At 44.4% G+C, this 22,144-nt stretch overlaps 3 protein-coding genes across 3 annotated transcripts; 2 read left to right on the forward strand and 1 right to left on the reverse strand.

Annotated features, from left to right (window-relative positions):
- The first annotated feature begins 246 nt into the window (after positions 1-246).
- LOC136790910 (tRNA selenocysteine 1-associated protein 1-like) lies at positions 247-11,401 on the forward strand. The gene is made up of 6 exons (XM_066997738.1): positions 247-387; positions 995-1,189; positions 1,704-2,052; positions 3,776-3,898; positions 6,083-6,278; positions 6,808-11,401. The coding sequence occupies exons 4-6, from the start codon at positions 3,819-3,821 to the stop codon at positions 6,880-6,882; spliced, it is 351 nt and encodes a 116-aa protein (XP_066853839.1). The 5' UTR covers positions 247-387; positions 995-1,189; positions 1,704-2,052; positions 3,776-3,818; the 3' UTR covers positions 6,883-11,401.
- A 976-nt stretch (positions 11,402-12,377) lies between these two features.
- On the reverse strand, positions 12,378-13,527 carry LOC136790908 (uncharacterized). Its single transcript, XM_066997736.1, has 2 exons — positions 13,371-13,527; positions 12,378-13,152 (listed from the first exon to the last, which is right to left on the reverse strand). The coding sequence occupies exon 2, from the start codon at positions 12,975-12,977 to the stop codon at positions 12,471-12,473; it is 507 nt and encodes a 168-aa protein (XP_066853837.1). The 5' UTR covers positions 12,978-13,152; positions 13,371-13,527; the 3' UTR covers positions 12,378-12,470.
- Positions 13,528-13,867: 340 nt separating this feature from the next.
- On the forward strand, positions 13,868-15,017 carry LOC136790907 (uncharacterized). The gene is made up of 2 exons (XM_066997735.1): positions 13,868-14,024; positions 14,243-15,017. The coding sequence occupies exon 2, from the start codon at positions 14,418-14,420 to the stop codon at positions 14,922-14,924; it is 507 nt and encodes a 168-aa protein (XP_066853836.1). The 5' UTR covers positions 13,868-14,024; positions 14,243-14,417; the 3' UTR covers positions 14,925-15,017.
- Positions 15,018-22,144: the final 7,127 nt, after the last annotated feature.

Below are 22,144 nucleotides of genomic sequence, written 5' to 3' on the forward strand. Positions count from 1 at the left end.
AAAATGCCTCTACTCACCGTTTGTATGTAATTGAGGGGAGATGTGAAGCCAGATTTCAAGACAGTGTAGTCTTAACTAGTCTTAAGCTAAAGCAGAGAGATGCCTATGAAGGTCAGTGGTAGGCTTCAAGAAAGCGAGTGACCCGCTGGGTAACTTCTTCAGGGCAGTACTGGGTTGTTTCCCATTGTGTGTGACCGTAATTGATTTTGAGCGTGGTTGTATTGTTTTTAAAATACGATTCTAATTCTAACTTTGACTCTAAATGTCATTTAACATGCCATTACATCGAAAAACACCTGTGCAAATATATCGTGGAAGAAACAAATTAAGATGGACTAGACCGGGCTTTTGTAATCATCCTGTGCGGTAAGACTGAAATTTCATGAGGTAAGATAATGGATTTCAGACAGAGTTGATTCTCTTGGACTTCCAACCTCTGAGCGGTCAGTCGGCATCTTTGTCTGAGGCTCTTGCCATTGCAAGGAGGAATTTTGGAAATGAGGGGTTTACTGTGACCATGGTGCAGTGAATTGCACGGTTACGTTGCACTTGTCAGGAGGAAGAGCGATGCAAGTAATACTAGGATAAAAGTTTTCTGCGTGTGCCGTGGAAGGGAAGAGCCATTCTTGTCTTTCCGGTTTTGAATTTGAAGCGTTATCTTCTGCTTCTCTCTTAAAAGGCACCTTTTTTTTAAAAGGCACCTGTCAGGCCTCTTTATGGAGGTTACACTGTGGTCAACAGCAGCAGAAGCTTGTGTGCTGAACAGAGTTGTGTGTTGTTTGGAAGCTTTGAGTTCCACTCTGGTTTTTTTGTTTGTTTCTTTGTTTCTTTGTGGGTTTTTGGTGGCTTTTATTTTTTTCAGGGGCGGGGGGGGGGGAGTTGCGGAGTAGTTTTGAACATTTCTGTGGGATTTGACAAATCAAATTTAAAAGTTAATGTTCATTTTATAGTTCATGTTCAAACAGGATGGTTAACTGTCTTGTTTGTCTCACAGAGGGTCCAACACCTGTGACCAGTAGCAGTGCATCTGCATTTTCTGCTCCTTCTGGAGAATTTCTGGATTTAGACAAATTTAAGAAGCCTGAAGGAAGCTGGGATTGGGAGACCTGCTTGGTTCAAAACAAAGCAGAGGCCACGAAGTGTGTAGCCTGTGAAAGTGCAAAGCCAAGCACCAAAGCAGAGCTCAGAGGTAATACTTAATGATTAAAACGAGGATGCATATTCTGTGATTTATTTTTTGGTTTGCTCTGATTTTTTTTATTTTCTTACCTGTTAAGCACAATTATTTTTTCCTTTGAGGTGTGGCAAAATTATTCGTTTTTCCTGTAGGAATATTGCCTAGATAACTTCTGTTTCCACACTTTTCCCCAAGAATAAGTTTATCCTTTTTAGAGAAAAGCTTTCATTAATGACGTGCTTGTTCTTTACATGCCCTACACGTTGTTCATTTGGAGTTCAGACTAAAAACATGATCTTTCAAAGAAGTTCGTATACTTTTTAAAGCCAGGTGGTGGGCAGAAAACACAATTGTGAAAAGTTTTATGTAGAGAGGAAGCATGGGGTTTTCTTGTTTGTTTTACTGTTTGGTTGGTTGTTTGTTAAACAGTTTTGACTGGAAAGATCAGGACTAGAATGTAGTTCAAACCTTCACGTACTGCAGATACACCGTGGGTTACGGACTTGACATTCACTTATTTCTGCAGGTTTTGGTACTGCGACTGCGTCCACAAAATGCTGCCTTGCCATCATTTACATTCGGTGTTCACTCAGAGTGTTCAGGTGCAGAGTCTGCAGCTGCCTCACAGTTTATTTTGGGAAGGACAGAAGAGAAGCAGGATTCTGTCACTACTGCTGCTCCGTTAGTGTTTGGAAAGAAAGCTGACACTGAAGAGTCAAAGACACAGCCTATCTTTTCAGTTGGGAAGTCCGAGCGTACAAAAGAAGAGAGCACAGCAAAACCTATGTTCAACTTCAGTTTCGTTAAACCATCAGAGAAGGAACCTGAGCAAGCAAAGCCAGCTTTTTCATTTGGGGTCCAAACCAGTACTTCAGGTAAACAGAGTATCTTTTGTCTTCACTTGTGCGCTTATGTCCATCAAGTAAGACCTCTGAAACCATACTAGAAAAAATCTGCGGGATTTGATATGTTCATGTACTAGAGCTTTAGAAAAAGTTTAATTCCTATATGCAGCATGTCTTCTGTCCTGGTTATTGATACGTACGAAATTAGTAGCAATCCCTTTTTTGATCTCAACACTAGGTTTAGACAAAAAATTGCGACACCTTAAGGAACCTGTCCTGCATCTCATACAAGCACAGAAGTTGCAGTGTCTCAATGCTAGCAGTACAGTTGGTGGTAAAATCTTTAGTAGGGTGAAATAGAGGCCTCACACTTTTCAGAGAAAAAAAGAGATTATTCCCACATACTTGCAACTATGCTGCAGAGTGTACTGCTGTTACTCTAGTGCTACAAAGGTCCAAAAATCACTGAACAGTTATTAGCCAGTTTTGTATTCCTTTAATTTGTTGAAAGACTGCAGTAGAGGATTGAAGTTTTTATTGAGGATCACTGTGTGGAAAAATTCTGATTGTTAAATGTCATTTGTATGACTTAAGAACCGCGTTTTGGAGTACAGAATTCAGTATTAATTCCAGAAGGGGTAAGGGGAAGGACATTAGCTAGTAATCCCGAACAAAAGCAGTGTATAGAGCTATACTGATTTTAATCGCAGTATTCTTACAGTTGGTCTGTTACTGAACAGATATGTTTTGGGGAGATATGGTGGCCAGGGAGGCGTGTGTGTTTGTGTGCTTCCTCTTCTAGTTAAGGTTCTGGGGTCTGGTTTAGTCAGGAAAATTCGATGAGGCACCTTGTGTAAAAGGAAATGTTAACCAGCATTTTTCAACACGGTGTAGTCCCTTAAAAGTGTCATAGATGAAAAGAGGCCATAACCGCTGGGGGAAAAAGTTAGTGGGAAACTGAGAGCAGGATCACATTCAGTAGTGAGAGAGCAGCAGCCTAGGGAAAGCTGATGAATGACTGTAACAGATAGTTCTATTTTAAGTGTAAAACAACACTCAGTACTTTATAATGGTGGTCTTACCAGAGGGTTCTTCTCCATGGCTCCTAAAAGCACGTCTTGAAGGCATTCGAGTGCAGTGAACTTAAGCTGTAAGAGTTGGGCTGGTAAGCTTGGCCTGATTTGAAGCTGTAGGCACGGGGCTATAATTTCTGAACAGGCTACAAAAGAAACTGTACCACTGTGCTTTTCAGTGCTCCGTTTAGCAAAGCCATCAAATTGTTGCAGGCAATTGATGTTGTTCTTCTAAGAGCACCTGAAAGATATTTTTGTTTGAAGAGTTCAGAGGTACCGGTTAATACTGGTTCAGATAATTACAGCCAGCTCTTGGTGTTTGTGACCAATAAAGTTTGTGGCTCCAAAAGGAGTGGGTTAGTGCTAACTGATTAACTGCTGTATATGCAGAAATATGGAATCTGATTACTTACGCAGAGAGCACTTAAAATGTATTGTTTTGCTGGCTCTCAGTGAGTTGCATCTTAATGCTACCAAGGAATAAGCTTTTTGCTTCTGGCCCAAGTTTTTTAATTTGGTGAAAGCCTTTTCTGTGCACGTGCACATGCCAGAGAGGTTGCTTAAGTAATAGAAGCTATAGTAGCTGCTATCTTCTGTTTTTTGTAGAAGACAGAAACTGAATTCGTTAGCTTTGTAACTGTTATGCATACTAGAATTGGTTTTCTCCCTTTTGAAAATAGTAGAGGGTATGCCTATGACAGATTTGGTGAGCAAGGTGATCAGATGAGGGCACTGCAAGACTGCCAGAACGCACCAGGTCTGGGGGGAAAAGGAATCCGGCTGAGCATAGGAATTTCTAAAAGGTAACCAAGGAGTTGTGCATTGATACAGTTATTCTAAATAATCAGATTCTTGTAGCTCTGCCTTTGGAAAGTCTGTGGCCCTTGCTGTAGTGGCTGTACACAGGATGCAGTCTACAAAACCAGAAATGCAGAAGTCCTATGTTTTGACTCCCTGGATTCATCAACCTGCTTCAGGATGGCTGGGGGAATCCAACTGTTAAGTCTAGCCAGACAGCGCAACTTGGGCTTAGCTGCCATTGCAACCAGCCTTGTTTCTCAACAGTAGCAAAGCTGAATGCATTGGTAAATATTTTCAGGTTTGGGCCTGTATAAGGTAGAAGGGACAACAAGTGGTTTTATATGCTAGGGAGTTCTTGTTCTTAGAGCTTTCCCTCTAGTTTGAGAGAAGCACATAACTAGTTTTACAGTGGGTTGACAGGAAAGAAGTGGGGGGAAAAAATGGGAACGCAGGGAGAAAGCCAAAGGCGTTATTACTAGAACAGGTTTAGAATGCTATTTTTTGCTTTTCATGAGCTTAGGGCAATGGGGAGTTTAAAGCTTAGCACTTCCTGAGAGGGTTTCTTACTCTACCGGCTCAGTTCTATCACTTATTTAAGGCAATTCAGGTCTCTGAACGGTTAAAGAATTGATACCAAATTTGATGAACTTTGATCCAGGATACTGACAAAACAGGACTTCATATAAACAATTTCAGTATGTTCATGAGGTTAGCTTGTGTGTTCTGTTAAATAGTAAAAAATGACACTTCTGTTTCTGTTTACCTAGCATAATTCTGCAAATGTTGCCTCCTTCTGCTTTAGAATGGAAATGCTCTTCTCCAAGAGAGCACTGTCCAAACTTCTTTGCCAAAATTTTTTGATTAAATTAATATTGTTTTATTTTGAAAACAAGAATAAGCCACAAACATGTTTTCTTGCTTCGGCTATCCAGAAGAACGTCAACAGTATTTTCAGATTTTCCTTCCCTACACAACTGTATGTAGGAAGAGTGCAGTTGGAAGCAGAAGACCTAAGATGATGTATCTTCTGTTTGTTTACTACAGTAACAAGACAATGGATTACCTCTTTATTAGAACTTGTGTAGCTTTGCAGTATTGAAACAAATGTAGGTATTAAAATACACATCAGTAATACGTTTCTGAATGGCTGAGTACCGTGCTCTCTTAGCATTGAAATACCCAGCCATTGGATTAGTTTGTCCCTCATGTTTGCTTAGTTTGGAAGCTATTTCAGAATGCCTTCAGCTTGTATTCTTCCCCAAAAGCATAGAACTCACTTCTCTGCATCCCCAATTCAAGTGAGAGAAACTGGGCACTGCAAACACAGGAGGTCTGCCTGTACAGAATCAGTGAAGACAAGTCTAAACAGCGGATTTTTTTGAATATGCAGCTGGGTTATCTGAATGTTCTTTATGCAGTGTACCTCAGTTTTAGTACAGATAGCACTTGTCTTGGTTCTTGTCATTAGTCTGAAGCTGCCCCTGAGAAAATCTTGAAAGGGAAAGTAGTGAAAGCTAATCAGCTGGCCCTTTCTTCTTAAGAACCAGTGTATTTTGTAATTCTCCCACTAATAATAAGGCGTCATGCTGAAGAATCGCGATTGTGTTGTTAAGCAAGACTGACTTCACCTGAGTGGTATAGTTGGCAGCTGTTGAATGTTTAATGGACTTTAAACAAACAAAAAAACTGAGCACGTGGAGGTAGACATGGCAAACTGACAGGCAGCGTCAGATGCTTCTTTGAAATGGATAATCTGACTCCATTCACTTCTTTCTGGAAATAAGATCTAGTAATTAACCAAACAAAAGATAGAAGGGTTAAGACTGCATCTTTAAAGCAGCTGTGCTTGATAAATGTCTCTGGTCTTAAATCAATCTTTAGCAAAGCACAGAGACATAGCAGCAGCTTGCTTATGCCAACGCTAAAAATACTTGATGTGTACAGGTAACCATGTCAAGGCTCTGGAGTTAATCCATGAGAACAATTCCTTCTGGTATTGGCAAAGGTGAGGATGCTTGCTTCTATAGAAATGAGGTTTTGAGCTGTGACTTAAGCTGTCACTTAGGTGACTGTTTAGGAAAGCTTCCTTTTAAGCTTTGAAGTATGTAAGCTGACAAATTGTTTAAGTTCAGAACTGGGTTTACAGTCTCTTGTTCTCTGACTGTATGCAACTTCTCATGTTTCAGACTGAAAGCAGAATTGCAGCGGTACCAGTCATACAACCATAATGATTATTGCCAAGATTACCAGAACTACTACTCGCAGAGGAGTTACGATGCTTACGCTGACTACAACTACAGCTCCTATGCTCCCTGTGACAGCATGCAAGCTGTTGGAGACTGCTCTTTAGGAGATTCTTTAATGGCTCCAGCTGTTTTTGAGGTAAAGATAGTGCACGCTTGCTGTAAAGAAAATATTTCACAGATAATACGTTGTACAGATTTGTGTGAATCAGCAAAAAGAATCCGAAGTTGAAAACATGCTTTCTGCTTAGTGTGAAGTTAAAAGAGCAGATTCCATTCAGAGGTGTTTGTATTTAAGTGCTTAAATAGTAAATCCATAGAATTAGTGATTTATACACCATTATTTGTTCACGCATACCAAAGAATGGTTTTGACAGCATAATTGCGTACGCTTCTTCTGTTCCTGTTCTTCTGATTTGCTTTGCTTAAAGCAAATTAAACAGTTGTTGTAAGTGGTCTTATGTAAGTGGTCAATTTATTAGTTGTGACCTCCGGAGGTCCCTTCCAACCTGTACTGTAATATTGGCTTTCTTCTAAAAATAAATAGATAAAATGCCATCTATCCTTGTAGTTGTAGGAAGAAGGAATGGGTTGAGACTGCAGCACTTTGAATCTGTGATGCTTTCTGAAATGAGTTATGATTAAACTTAGCCTTTTCTGTCTTTCAGGAATCTTCAGTTATGACTGCAATCGGTGATGACCTAATTACTGACGGTAATAAGGGTTCTATCATTGTCACTTGAGTTTAGCCATCCTTGTGCCTTTTAACAATACAAGCCAACCTCTACTGGATGAAGAACATCTTGAAAGTTCAGCTGAGGTCAAACCTCTGTGGGGTTGATCTGCAATCAGCTGGGGTTTTAAAGCTGATACAGCATACACTGACCGCATCAAGTAAAACGGGACACTGTCAATGCTTCGCAGCAGGTTTCTTGTACCTGTGCCTTCATTCCCATTTGAAAATGGTCTAAGACAGAATTTTGTTCTTTGTATTGGTTCCGCTAAACAGATTTTATATTAGAAGCTCAGTAATATGCAAAAGCTTTGTTCTCCACCCTGAGGTAAAAGCTTATGTTGCAGATTCCAAAAGGAGGATTCAGCTTGCACTTACAAATACGGTACAAAACATATTTGTGTCCTGGAAGGTTTGCAAAGTTCCTCACGTGGAGGCATTTTGTGTTAGTGTTTAGAAACTATCCTATGTAACGTGTATTGCCGTAGAAGTGAATTAAATGACTCTTGGGAGGGTTTCATGGCTGATTATCCTTAAACGTTATCTTTACTATCTTAAACATTGTCTTTGTCTTTATCTTGAAAGACAATTCTAGTCCCAGCCTTCTAATATACAAATTCCCAAAAGTTGGAGTTGTGAGGCTCAAAATTTTAGAGGACTAAATACCTCACTAAAATTAGTAGATCTAATAGCTTATTACACTTAGCTTAAAATACATTTTATTAGCCATTTCACGTGAAGTTTTTTTGTGCGCATGCCTCAGATTTGATACTTGGACTTACCAGGCTTTTATTTTCAGATCCACAGCTCTACTTGGATGTTGATGAAATGAACAGACAATTCACGGAGACAAGCGAAGAACTCTACGATTCACTCATGAATTGTCACTGGCAACCTCTGGATACGGTCACTTCTGAAATCCCCTCTGCTATTTAAGTGTCTTCTAGAGCATGACCGTTAGGACCAAAGTGCTAAAACTACATTTCTTCTACATTATTCTAGCTCATAAGTTTTAAAGCACAATGATAGGTTGGGTTTTTTTTGCTATGCTTTTGACAGTTTCTGTAATCTTTTTGTTCATCACTCTCTTGGAGCACCATGAAGTCATGTAAATATTCGAGAAATGTAAAGAGGTAAATGGGGTCTAAAGATAGACTTGCCTGTGTAAATAAAAAATTTGTTTCTGCAAACCTGCCAGCAAGGGATTTTACTTGTACCTGTGTGCAGCACGTTCTCTTCCGGCTTATGGAATTTAACAAGGTAGTAAGGGTATTTCATCTGTCTTTATTTTTATATGGGCATTAGGACACAAGCAAAATCTAGCTTCCCCTTGTTTTCCTGGTTCCTTAGGTAAGCGACAAGCCAAGCCTTTCATGTGCTTGCTTAGACTGGAAGTATGTATGGGAGACACTCACAGGCCTTGCTATGGAAACACCTGTGCCCACTTTTTCCTGCAGGCTGCTGGCTCTAACTGTACTACTGATACATGCTAGGTCAGCTAAAATCGGCTTATAAATAGGGTATGTTAAGCATATGGAAGTGTAGACTTCAACTGCCATAGCTACAAACATCCCGTGGAATGAGGATGATGTCTGCTGGCACTCTCTGCATCAGCATTCAGTTTTCCCTTGCCCTTCTTACTGTTAGACTTCTCAGCTGACGCTTTACAGCGAAGAAATTGCTACAACATAATCCGTGTTCTTAAACCTAAAAAAAAAAAATCTTGGAGAAAACAACTTGCTGGTTTTCCCTCCTTGCTGGCAAGGAGAAAAATAGTCCACCAGGAACAACAAAAAAATCCTAGTAACAGCTCCTTAAGTTATACCCTCTGCTACCCTCTCTGATTGCTCTGGTCTTCCTTCATTCACGGTAATGAAGTTTTAAAGCTCTGGTAGAAGGATGACAGTACTCAAGTCAAAGGAGATGAGAGCAATGAGGAAAGCTTTGCTTTAAGCTAGAGCAGTCTTGCGAGTTGCTGCCTTTATGCTGTTCTTATCTTGAAGGGTACAGAGTCTTTTCCAGTCATAGGGACTCCATAACCCTATGAATATGGAGAAATAGTTGCTAATTAACAGTGTGTATAATAAGTAAGTGAGGCTGGAAACAAAAGAATATTCCTCCAAGAAAAAAAAGGAAGCAGAAATTACTGTACTTAATAGCTGGGGAAGCTGTTAAAGCTAGTTGACACAGTTCTGGTACTGCCGTGTGTGTTTTGGGGGCAACATAAACCATAATTGCTGTGATGGCAGGTAAGAATCCAGTTCTTTTTTATGGCTTAGTGTAGTCAGTGAAAGCAGTGGTCCTAAGCTGCATGCTGTTCTTAAATGTAATGCAAATTCTCTTTTGTGACTCCTCAGTACTTCCAGGTTACTTGTAGCTGATCACCAGCAACTGCTTCTGTTAGCTATTAGCTGTTGGGTTTTTGCTAGGAATACTTTCAGTCCTGAATTGAAATGATGACATCCTGAAACAGAAGAGGCTCTTGGAGTATTGTAGGAAGCACATTCTTCCTGGTTCTAGTGCAGGTGTACACGTAGGAGGAGACAGAAGGCAAAGAACCTCACATAGGTGGAGGGGGTGAGGTGGCATCACAGTTAGAGCTGTTGCAGTTAACTCTTCCCAAAGCATGAAAGCAACGTGGCTGGGAACGGGGATTTGTTGGGTTGCTTCTTTGTGTGAGCCAGGGAGTCTTTTGAGGGGCAGATTAATAAGAATATGACACAAGGTAGAGGTGGAATAGATGAAGCAAAGAATCTGGGTGGGAAAAGGGTTGCTTGTACGTGTCTATGGAATTGTTTCAGGGGACTGAGCTGGGGCAAATTCAAGATAATAGATGCAGCCTCCTTGACTTTGGATGGCAGTGCTGAAGCTTCAAAACCTTACAAGGTTTGATGCCACTTCAATTGTAGTGCATAGCTGTGGTACTTGAGCTCAGAAGTGCAAACTGCACAGGATTTTTTTATCTATTTTCTTCAACGTGAGCAGCAAAACATCTTCCAGGAATGTGCCTGGGTGCTACGCTGCTTTGACACGGCTTGCTTTGCATCACCAAACACAGTAGTTAGGTTGCATCGAGTACTTTGTGGAAACATTCATTGTGTTGTCACCCAGAAATGGGATGCTACAGATATGTGTTGGCCCGGCAGTATCAGTGCTGGTTTTTGGCCTTTGAGAGGTTGGTCCATAACATGTGACCTGTGTAACGAGAGGCCCACATAGATTGGTGACTTCATTAAGTCTGATGCTGTGGTGGTGTGTGACCCAAGGCCCTGAACGTCAGAAAATCAGGCTGTGGCCACCTATTTTATGCAGACTTTGCCTATTAACAAGGTCTCTACACTGTACGTTAGAGACGTGCGCCTCCTTTTCCGGACTAGATAGCGAAAATACCAGTTTTGTAGTTCAGTGAATGAGATTGGTTGGGCTGTTTGTTCTCCAGAGCTGAAAAATGTTGGGAGTGTATTCTCTTGGAGTCCACAGAAATGAAAATGATGAGAGGAAGAGAACGTTGGTTGCAGCCCGCGTGCTGCTGTTATAAAGTAGTTCTCTGATGTCTTTTTCCCTCTGCTGAGACTTATCAGCCTATCGTCCTTTCCTGTTAGGAGCGCATACCTGGCTTGGGATGGTGTGCGCAGGGCAGATTCTTTACCGTAAGAGCACAGTGAATGCCAGACTTCTTCCTGTACTGCCGTGTTAACCGTGAGTCACAAATTCAGGAAGCAGTGATTGCATCGGAACTGCTAGAATGCTTTGCGGAGTCTTTTTACTGGGTAAACTTCACAGCTGCAGTTACAACTTCCAGCCTGTGTTAGCTGAACACATCGTACTGGTGCCCGCCATCAGTTTGACAAAGATGGGATTGCAGTAGGAACTTGCTTTTTTCCTTCTTTTTAATTAAACAAGTCTTTGAAGCAACTTTTCCAACACCGCCATACTTCACTTCTTCCAGTTATTTTCTGTTTTACTTAGCTGAAATGTTTTTTTTTCTTCCAAGCTTGAGGAAGTTTTCTACAAGAATGTCCCGTAATGATTTCATAAACTCTTTTCGTTGTACCTAGCTGCAATAGAGAGTGCTTTTATTCAAAAACCTGCTGGTTTTCTCTTCCAAGAAGTAGTGGGGTTTTTCCTATCTCTTCACTGATGGGAAAGGCTGTAGGACAGTAGCTTGAGGGGCTACTAATGCTGTCATCAGTGAGCCGGGAAAAGGCAGGAGTCCGAAACGGGTAAAAAGTACTTAAAAGGATACCAAAAGAGTAAACGGTACTTAAGCCGTGGATGTTTCTTTTTGCAGGGATGCTCTGGACTAACCGCTTCTTTCTAGCGCTACCTCAAAGTAACTTGCAGATAGAACTCACAGGGAAGGTTGATCAAATGGTGATGATCGCTGTCATTCTGCTGGACACGCAGATACTTGCCTTTCGTTTTGGCTCATTTTTAATACCAATTAACTTCAGTGCCTCGCGTTAATAGACACCGTTTGACTGCATCGGCAAATGTTTCTGAGTCGTGAGTGTCGTTAAAGGCCTGTCACCTGTTGTGGTTTAACCCGGCTGGCAGCTGAACACCACACAGCCGTTCGCTCACCCTCCCCCCTCCCTCTCTGGGATGGGGGAGAGAAACGGGAAAGTGAAGCCGGTGAGTTGAGATAAAGACAGTTTATTAAGACAGGAATATAATAATAACAATAATAGTAATAATAGTGATAATGATAATAGTATTAATAATAATAATATGTAAGAAAACAAGTGATGCACAACGCAATTGCTCACCACCCGCTGACCGATGCCCAGCCTATCCCCTAGCAGCCGGCCCCCCACCCCAGCCAGCCACCCCTATGTATTGTTTAGCATGACGCCAGATGGTATGGAATACCCCTTTGGCCAGTTTGGGTCAGCTGTCCTGGGTCTGTCCCCTCCCAGCTCCTGCTGCACCCCCAGCCTGCTCGCTGGCAGGACAGAGCGAGAAGCCGAAAAGTCCTTGGCCTGGTGTAAACACTGCTCTGCAACAATTAAAACATCAGCATGTTATCAGCGCTCTTCTCATCCTAATCCAAAACATAGCACCCTACCAGCTACTATGAGGGAAAATTAACTCTGTCCTAACTGGAACCAGGACAAACTGCTTCAGCACTTTTGATCTTTTACAAACTCAGCTAAATTATTTAAGTTCTACTTTGGGCACCGTGTTCCTTCATCAGCCAGGATTTTGTGGATAGAGTTGAGTCTTCTTATCACGCGAGGCCAATAAAACAACTGAGTAATTTAAACCTTTGTGGCTGCTCCCACCCCCAACACTTTCCCATTCCCATGACGACTTCTCATCCCCCAAATGACTTCTCACCCCCAGGTCTCACTCGGGGACCCACCACCCGCAGCCGCTCCCCATCAGGAGCAGACATCCCCAAACCAATTGGCGACGCGGGCAGCGGCAGAGGGCTGCGTTCAGCCCCCACCCCCCCCACCCCCCCCCCGCTGACCGATGCAGGAAATAAGTGCAGGCAGAGGCTTTGCAGGGTGGAACAGTTTGTAATTTATTCCCGGGGTAATTAATTGTGGCTGCCACCCCCAGCCCGTCCCCAGGTGAGGCCCGGCCGCCTGCTCAGGCGGGGGGCCCGGCCTGCCGGCCCGTGCGGTCTCCGGCCCCCGGCTCCTCCTGCCTGACCCTATGCAGCCAGGACGTGTCCCCGACGTCGTCGTCCTGCTGGGACCTTGGCAGTCTGCGCCCCACCTGCCCCGCGTGCCAGGAGAAGCTCCTGACGAGCTCTCCTGCCATGGAGGGGCTGCGCTCCCTGCGCCGGGGCGAGACGCTGCGGGAGCGGTAGCTGGAGGGGCTCGTCTGGCGCTGCTGCTGCTGCTGCCGCTGCCCCAGCCGTGCGTTGCGCTGGAACCTCCTGCGTGGTCGTCGGGCCAGGCGCACGATGCCAATGATGTGCCCGCGGCACAGCGGGCAGGTGTCTCTTTCGGCAGCCCAGACGTGGACACACTCCAGGCAGAAGATGTGCCTGCAGGGGTCGATGCGAGCCGCGCTGGACATGCGCTCCAAACAGATGGGGCACGTCTCCTCCTCGGGGGCCTCCTCTGGCTGCCGCCGTGGCCGCCAGCTCATGATGCCTGTGGCCGCCGCAACGTGGAGCTGGTTTTCGTCTGGGGGAGGCTGCCCTGGTGCCAGGCACTTAGCAGCAGCCTGGGGTCTTCAGCACCCCCCGGGTCGCCGGCAGGACCTCGATGCCTTGCGTGTCGCTGTCTGGATCTCGACGCTTGGCGTGACACCAGCAGGACTACTGCAGATAGGAGCAGGAAGAAAACATTGCAGCAGCAAAGAGACATCAGCTTTCTAGGTTCAACCAATTGTCTAGAGTACTGTAGCGGTAACTGTTCTGTGTATGGATTGCAGACATTGCCGTTAGAATGGCAAATCTGCTTGTGGTAGGTTATACATGGCAAGACCGCGCTTAGGACAGATGAGGCAGATAGATGTCTATAGATTTGAGAACATTACCGAAGGACCTCGATGGCTCGGGTGCAACAGCAATGGCTTCGCGTGTGCCTCTCGGCACACCTCCGCCTCTCTCTTTCCTTCCAGCCTTAGGACCTCGAGCTTTCGATACCGCCAGCTGGACTGGCCGCAGGCGCGCCGCTCAGGGCATTTATAGCCAGCCACCTCTTGTGAGGCAATAGGGTGACATCACCAGGGTCTCGGGGTGCCCCTGTTGGCAGCACTGACAGAGATCACCTGACTGTTGCGAGAAAATGCTGATGTGAGATGGCTGCTCCATGCTGACAGAAGCCAAGCAAGGAGAGCGGTATTAGGCTAATTAAGAAAAGCCATCTCGGAAGAGACCGAACCCAAGAGTGGGCCAAGGAGTGGGCCCTAAGGTATCAAGAATAAAGTGTCACTTCAAATACGTTCAAATACGTGAGACTCCCATCAAGTCAGTGCTTGATGGGCACCCCGAGACCCTGGTGATGTCACCCTATTGCCTCACAAGAGGTGGCTGGCTATAAATGCCCTGAGCGGCGCGCCTGCGGCCAGTCCAGCTGGCGGTATCGAAAGCTCGAGGTCCTAAGGCTGGAAGGAAAGAGAGAGGCGGAGGTGTGCCGAGAGGCACACGCGAAGCCATTGCTGTTGCACCCGAGCCATCGAGGTCCTTCGGTAATGTTCTCAAATCTATAGACATCTATCTGCCTCATCTGTCCTAAGCGCGGTCTTGCCATGTATAACCTACCACAAGCAGATTTGCCATTCTAACGGCAATGTCTGCAATCCATACACAGAACAGTTACCGCTACAGTACTCTAGACAATTGGTTGAACCTAGAAAGCTGATGTCTCTTTGCTGCTGCAATGTTTTCTTCCTGCTCCTATCTGCAGTAGTCCTGCTGGTGTCACGCCAAGCGTCGAGATCCAGACAGCGACACGCAAGGCATCGAGGTCCTGCCGGCGACCCGGGGGGTGCTGAAGACCCCAGGCTGCTGCTAAGTGCCTGGCACCAGGGCAGCCTCCCCCAGACGAAAACCAGCTCCACGTTGCGGCGGCCACAGGCATCATGAGCTGGCGGCCACGGCGGCAGCCAGAGGAGGCCCCCGAGGAGGAGACGTGCCCCATCTGTTTGGAGCGCATGTCCAGCGCGGCTCGCATCGACCCCTGCAGGCACATCTTCTGCCTGGAGTGTGTCCACGTCTGGGCTGCCGAAAGAGACACCTGCCCGCTGTGCCGCGGGCACATCATTGGCATCGTGCGCCTGGCCCGACGACCACGCAGGAGGTTCCAGCGCAACGCACGGCTGGGGCAGCGGCAGCAGCAGCAGCAGCGCCAGACGAGCCCCTCCAGCTACCGCTCCCGCAGCGTCTCGCCCCGGCGCAGGGAGCGCAGCCCCTCCATGGCAGGAGAGCTCGTCAGGAGCTTCTCCTGGCACGCGGGGCAGGTGGGGCGCAGACTGCCAAGGTCCCAGCAGGACGACGACGTCGGGGACACGTCCTGGCTGCATAGGGTCAGGCAGGAGGAGCCGGGGGCCGGAGACCGCACGGGCCGGCAGGCCGGGCCCCCCGCCTGAGCAGGCGGCCGGGCCTCACCTGGGGACGGGCTGGGGGTGGCAGCCACAATTAATTACCCCGGGAATAAATTACAAACTGTTCCACCCTGCAAAGCCTCTGCCTGCACTTATTTCCTGCATCGGTCAGCGGGGGGGGGTGGGGGGGGTGGGGGCTGAACGCAGCCCTCTGCCGCTGCCCGCGTCGCCAATTGGTTTGGGGATGTCTGCTCCTGATGGGGAGCGGCTGCGGGTGGTGGGTCCCCGAGTGAGACCTGGGGGTGAGAAGTCATTTGGGGGATGAGAAGTCGTCATGGGAATGGGAAAGTGTTGGGGGTGGGAGCAGCCACAAAGGTTTAAATTACTCAGTTGTTTTATTGGCCTCGCGTGATAAGAAGACTCAACTCTATCCACAAAATCCTGGCTGATGAAGGAACACGGTGCCCAAAGTAGAACTTAAATAATTTAGCTGAGTTTGTAAAAGATCAAAAGTGCTGAAGCAGTTTGTCCTGGTTCCAGTTAGGACAGAGTTAATTTTCCCTCATAGTAGCTGGTAGGGTGCTATGTTTTGGATTAGGATGAGAAGAGCGCTGATAACATGCTGATGTTTTAATTGTTGCAGAGCAGTGTTTACACCAGGCCAAGGACTTTTCGGCTTCTCGCTCTGTCCTGCCAGCGAGCAGGCTGGGGGTGCAGCAGGAGCTGGGAGGGGACAGACCCAGGACAGCTGACCCAAACTGGCCAAAGGGGTATTCCATACCATCTGGCGTCATGCTAAACAATACATAGGGGTGGCTGGCTGGGGTGGGGGGCCGGCTGCTAGGGGATAGGCTGGGCATCGGTCAGCGGGTGGTGAGCAATTGCGTTGTGCATCACTTGTTTTCTTACACATTATTATTATTAATACTATTACCATTATCACTATTATTACTATTATTGTTATTATTATATTCCTGTCTTAATAAACTGTCTTTATCTCAACTCACCGGCTTCACTTTCCCGTTTCTCTCCCCCATCCCAGAGAGGGAGGGGGGAGGGTGAGCGAACGGCTGTGTGGTGTTTAGCTGCCAGCCGGGTTAAACCACAACAGGTGACAGGCCTTTAACGACACTCACGACTCAGAAACATTTGCCGATGCAGTCAAACGGTGTCTATTAACGCGAGGCACTGAAGTTAATTGGTATTAAAAATGAGCCAAAACGAAAGGCAAGTATCTGCGTGTCCAGCAGAATGACAGCGATCATCACCATTTGATCAACCTTCCCTGTGAGTTCTATCTGCAAGTTACTTTGAGGTAGCGCTAGAAAGAAGCGGTTGGTCCAGAGCATCCCTGCAAAAAGAAACATCCACGGCTTAAGTACCGTTTACTCTTTTGGTATCCTTTTAAGTACTTTTTACCCGTTTCGGACTCCTGCCTTTTCCCGGCTCACTGATGACAGCATTAGTAGCCCCTCAAGCTACTGTCCTACAGCCTTTCCCATCAGTGAAGAGATAGGAAAAACCCCACTACTTCTTGGAAGAGAAAACCAGCAGGTTTTTGAATAAAAGCATTCTCTGTTGCAGCTAGGTACAACGAAAAGAGTTTATGAAATCATTACGGGACATTCTTGTAGAAAACTTCCTCAAGCTTGGAAGAAAAAAAAACATTTCAGCTAAGTAAAACAGAAAATAACTGGAAGAAGTGAAGTATGGCGGTGTTGGAAAAGTTGCTTCAAAGACTTTTTTAATTAAAAAGAAGGAAAAAAGCAAGTTCCTACTGCAATCCCATCTTTGTCAAACTGATGGCGGGCACCAGTACGATGTGTTCAGCTAACACAGGCTGGAAGTTGTAACTGCAGCTGTGAAGTTTACCCAGTAAAAAGACTCCGCAAAGCATTCTAGCAGTTCCGATGCAATCACTGCTTCCTGAATTTGTGACTCACGGTTAACACGGCAGTACAGGAAGAAGTCTGGCATTCACTGTGCTCTTACGGTAAAGAATCTGCCCTGCGCACACCATCCCAAGCCAGGTATGCGCTCCTAACAGGAAAGGACGATAGGCTGATAAGTCTCAGCAGAGGGAAAAAGACATCAGAGAACTACTTTATAACAGCAGCACGCGGGCTGCAACCAACGTTCTCTTCCTCTCATCATTTTCATTTCTGTGGACTCCAAGAGAATACACTCCCAACATTTTTCAGCTCTGGAGAACAAACAGCCCAACCAATCTCATTCACTGAACTACAAAACTGGTATTTTCGCTATCTAGTCCGGAAAAGGAGGCGCACGTCTCTAACGTACAGTGTAGAGACCTTGTTAATAGGCAAAGTCTGCATAAAATAGGTGGCCACAGCCTGATTTTCTGACGTTCAGGGCCTTGGGTCACACACCACCACAGCATCAGACTTAATGAAGTCACCAATCTATGTGGGCCCCTCGTTACACAGGTCACATGTTATGGACCAACCTCTCAAAGGCCAAAAACCAGCACTGATACTGCCGGGCCAACACATATCTGTAGCATCCCATTTCTGGGTGACAACACAATGAATGTTTCCACAAAGTACTCGATGCAACCTAACTACTGTGTTTGGTGATGCAAAGCAAGCCGTGTCAAAGCAGCGTAGCACCCAGGCACATTCCTGGAAGATGTTTTGCTGCTCACGTTGAAGAAAATAGATAAAAAAATCCTGTGCAGTTTGCACTTCTGAGCTCAAGTACCACAGCTATGCACTACAATTGAAGTGGCATCAAAGCTTGTAAGGTTTTGAAGCTTCAGCACTGCCATCCAAAGTCAAGGAGGCTGCATCTATTATCTTGAATTTGCCCCAGCTCAGTCCCCTGAAACAATTCCATAGACACGTACAAGCAACCCTTTTCCCACCCAGATTCTTTGCTTCATCTATTCCACCTCTACCTTGTGTCATATTCTTATTAATCTGCCCCTCAAAAGACTCCCTGGCTCACACAAAGAAGCAACCCAACAAATCCCTGTTCCCAGCCACGTTGCTTTCATGCTTTGGGAAGAGTTAACTGCAACAGCTCTAACTGTGATGCCACCTCACCCCCTCCACCTATGTGAGGTTCTTTGCCTTCTGCCTCCTCCTACGTGTACACCTGCACTAGAACCAGGAAGAATGTGCTTCCTACAATACTCCAAGAGCCTCTTCTGTTTCAGGATGTCATCATTTCAATTCAGGACTGAAAGTATTCCTAGCAAAAACCCAACAGCTAATAGCTAACAGAAGCAGTTGCTGGTGATCAGCTACAAGTAACCTGGAAGTACTGAGGAGTCACAAAAGAGAATTTGCATTACATTTAAGAACAGCATGCAGCTTAGGACCACTGCTTTCACTGACTACACTAAGCCATAAAAAAGAATTGGATTCTTACCTGCCATCACAGCAATTATGGTTTATGTTGCCCCCAAAACACACACGGCAGTACCAGAACTGTGTCAACTAGCTTTAACAGCTTCCCCAGCTATTAAGTACAGTAATTTCTGCTTCCTTTTTTTTCTTGGAGGAATATTCTTTTGTTTCCAGCCTCACTTACTTATTATACACACTGTTAATTAGCAACTATTTCTCCATACTCATAGGGTTATGGAGTCCCTATGACTGGAAAAGACTCTGTACCCTTCAAGATAAGAACAGCATAAAGGCAGCAACTCGCAAGACTGCTCTAGCTTAAAGCAAAGCTTTCCTCATTGCTCTCATCTCCTTTGACTTGAGTGCTGTCATCCTTCTACCAGAGCTTTAAAAACTTCATTACCACGAATGAAGGAAGACCAGAGCAATCAGAGAGGGTAGCAGAGGGTATAACTTAAGGAGCTGTTACTAGGATTTTTTTGTTGTTCCTGGTGGACTATTTTTCTCCTTGCCAGCAAGGAGGGAAAACCAGCAAGTTGTTTTCTCCAAGATTTTTTTTTTTTAGGTTTAAGAACACGGATTATGTTGTAGCAATTTCTTCGCTGTAAAGCGTCAGCTGAGAAGTCTAACAGTAAGAAGGGCAAGGGAAAACTGAATGCTGATGCAGAGAGTGCCAGCAGACATCATCCTCATTCCACGGGATGTTTGTAGCTATGGCAGTTGAAGTCTACACTTCCATATGCTTAACATACCCTATTTATAAGCCGATTTTAGCTGACCTAGCATGTATCAGTAGTACAGTTAGAGCCAGCAGCCTGCAGGAAAAAGTGGGCACAGGTGTTTCCATAGCAAGGCCTGTGAGTGTCTCCCATACATACTTCCAGTCTAAGCAAGCACATGAAAGGCTTGGCTTGTCGCTTACCTAAGGAACCAGGAAAACAAGGGGAAGCTAGATTTTGCTTGTGTCCTAATGCCCATATAAAAATAAAGACAGATGAAATACCCTTACTACCTTGTTAAATTCCATAAGCCGGAAGAGAACGTGCTGCACACAGGTACAAGTAAAATCCCTTGCTGGCAGGTTTGCAGAAACAAATTTTTTATTTACACAGGCAAGTCTATCTTTAGACCCCATTTACCTCTTTACATTTCTCGAATATTTACATGACTTCATGATGCTCCAAGAAGAGAGTGATGAACAAAAAGATTACAGAAACTGTCAAAAGCATAGCAAAAAAACCCCAACCTATCATTGTGCTTTAAAACTTATGAGCTAGAATAATGTAGAAGAAATGTAGTTTTAGCACTTTGGTCCTAACGGTCATGCTCTAGAAGACACTTAAATAGCAGAGGGGATTTCAGAAGTGACCGTATCCAGAGGTTGCCAGTGACAATTCATGAGTGAATCGTAGAGTTCTTCGCTTGTCTCCGTGAATTGTCTGTTCATTTCATCAACATCCAAGTAGAGCTGTGGATCTGAAAATAAAAGCCTGGTAAGTCCAAGTATCAAATCTGAGGCATGCGCACAAAAAAACTTCACGTGAAATGGCTAATAAAATGTATTTTAAGCTAAGTGTAATAAGCTATTAGATCTACTAATTTTAGTGAGGTATTTAGTCCTCTAAAATTTTGAGCCTCACAACTCCAACTTTTGGGAATTTGTATATTAGAAGGCTGGGACTAGAATTGTCTTTCAAGATAAAGACAAAGACAATGTTTAAGATAGTAAAGATAACGTTTAAGGATAATCAGCCATGAAACCCTCCCAAGAGTCATTTAATTCACTTCTACGGCAATACACGTTACATAGGATAGTTTCTAAACACTAACACAAAATGCCTCCACGTGAGGAACTTTGCAAACCTTCCAGGACACAAATATGTTTTGTACCGTATTTGTAAGTGCAAGCTGAATCCTCCTTTTGGAATCTGCAACATAAGCTTTTACCTCAGGGTGGAGAACAAAGCTTTTGCATATTACTGAGTTTCTAATATAAAATCTGTTTAGCGGAACCAATACAAAGAACAAAATTCTGTCTTAGACCATTTTCAAATGGGAATGAAGGCACAGGTACAAGAAACCTGCTGCGAAGCATTGACAGTGTCCCGTTTTACTTGATGCGGTCAGTGTATGCTGTATCAGCTTTAAAACCCCAGCTGATTGCAGATCAACCCCACAGAGGTTTGACCTCAGCTGAACTTTCAAGATGTTCTTCATCCAGTAGAGGTTGGCTTGTATTGTTAAAAGGCACAAGGATGGCTAAACTCAAGTGACAATGATAGAACCCTTATTACCGTCAGTAATTAGGTCATCACCGATTGCAGTCATAACTGAAGATTCCTGAAAGACAGAAAAGGCTAAGTTTAATCATAACTCATTTCAGAAAGCATCACAGATTCAAAGTGCTGCAGTCTCAACCCATTCCTTCTTCCTACAACTACAAGGATAGATGGCATTTTATCTACTTATTTTAGAAGAAAGCCAATATTACAGTACAGGTTGGAAGGGACTTCCGGAGGTCACAACTAATACATTGACCACGATAAGACCACTTACAACAACTGTTTAATTTGCTTTAAGCAAAGCAAATCAGAAGAACAGGAACAGAAGAAGCGTACGCAATTATGCTGTCAAAACCATTCTTTGGTATGCGTGAACAAATAATGGTGTATAAATCACTAATTCTATGGATTTACTATTTAAGCACTTAAATACAAACACCTCTGAATGGAATCTGCTCTTTTAACTTCACACTAAGCAGAAAGCATGTTTTCAACTTCGGATTCTTTTTGCTGATTCACACAAATCTGTACAACATATTATCTGTGAAATATTTTCTTTACAGCAAGCGTGCACTATCTTTACCTCAAAAACAGCTGGAGCCATTAAAGAATCTCCTAAAGAGCAGTCTCCAACAGCTTGCATGCTGTCATAGGGAGCATAGGAGCTGTAGTTGTAGTCAGCGTAAGCATCGTAACTCCTCTGCGAGTGGTAGTTCTGGTAATCTTGGCAATAATCATTATAGTTGTATGACTGGTACCGCTGCAATTCTGCTTTCAGTCTGAAACATGAGAAGTTGCATACAGTCAGAGAACAAGAGACTGTAAACCCAGTTCTGAACTTAAACAATTTGTCAGCTTACATACTTCAAAGCTTAAAAGGAAGCTTTCCTAAACAGTCACCTAAGTGACAGCTTAAGTCACAGCTCAAAACCTCATTTCTATAGAAGCAAGCATCCTCACCTTTGCCAATACCAGAAGGAATTGTTCTCATGGATTAACTCCAGAGCCTTGACATGGTTACCTGTACGCATCAAGTATTTTTAGCGTTGGCATAAGCAAGCTGCTGCTAAGTCTCTGTGCTTTGCTAAAGATTGATTTAAGACCAGAGACATTTATCAAGCACAGCTGCTTTAAAGATGCAGTCTTAACCCTTCTATCTTTTGTTTGGTTAATTACTAGATCTTATTTCCAGAAAGAAGTGAATGGAGTCAGATTATCCATTTCAAAGAAGCATCTGACACCGCCTGTCAGTTTGCCATGTCTACCTCCACCTGCTCAGTTTTTTTGTTTGTTTAAAGTCCATTAAACATTCAACAGCTGCCAACTATACCGCTCAGGTGAAGTCAGTCTTGCTTAACAACACAATCGCGATTCTCCAGCATGACGCCTTATTATTAGTGGGAGAATTACAAAATACACTGGTTCTTAAGAAGAAAGGGCCAGCTGATTAGCTTTCACTACTTTCCCTTTCAAGATTTTCTCAGGGGCAGCTTCAGACTAATGACAAGAACCAAGACAAGTGCTATCTGTACTAAAACTGAGGTACACTGCATAAAGAACATTCAGATAACCCAGCTGCATATTCAAAAAAATCCGCTGTTTAGACTTGTCT

Source organism: Anser cygnoides, chromosome 5, assembly GCF_040182565.1.
Source record: "Anser cygnoides isolate HZ-2024a breed goose chromosome 5, Taihu_goose_T2T_genome, whole genome shotgun sequence".
Taxonomy (NCBI): domain Eukaryota; kingdom Metazoa; phylum Chordata; class Aves; order Anseriformes; family Anatidae; genus Anser; species Anser cygnoides.

Bases quoted from the DNA above. Each gene is read 5' to 3' on its own strand.
- LOC136790908 (XM_066997736.1), bottom strand. From the start codon at position 12,977: ATGAGCTGGCGGCCACGGCGGCAGCCAGAGGAGGCCCCCGAGGAGGAG.
- LOC136790910 (XM_066997738.1), top strand. From the start codon at position 3,819: ATGAGGGCACTGCAAGACTGCCAGAACGCACCAGGTCTGGGGGGAAAA. The intron at 3,899-6,082 runs GTAACCAAGGAG...CTCATGTTTCAG, and splicing joins AGCATAGGAATTTCTAAAAG to ACTGAAAGCAGAATTGCAGC. The intron at 6,279-6,807 runs GTAAAGATAGTG...TCTGTCTTTCAG, and splicing joins TGGCTCCAGCTGTTTTTGAG to GAATCTTCAGTTATGACTGC.
- LOC136790907 (XM_066997735.1), top strand. From the start codon at position 14,418: ATGAGCTGGCGGCCACGGCGGCAGCCAGAGGAGGCCCCCGAGGAGGAG.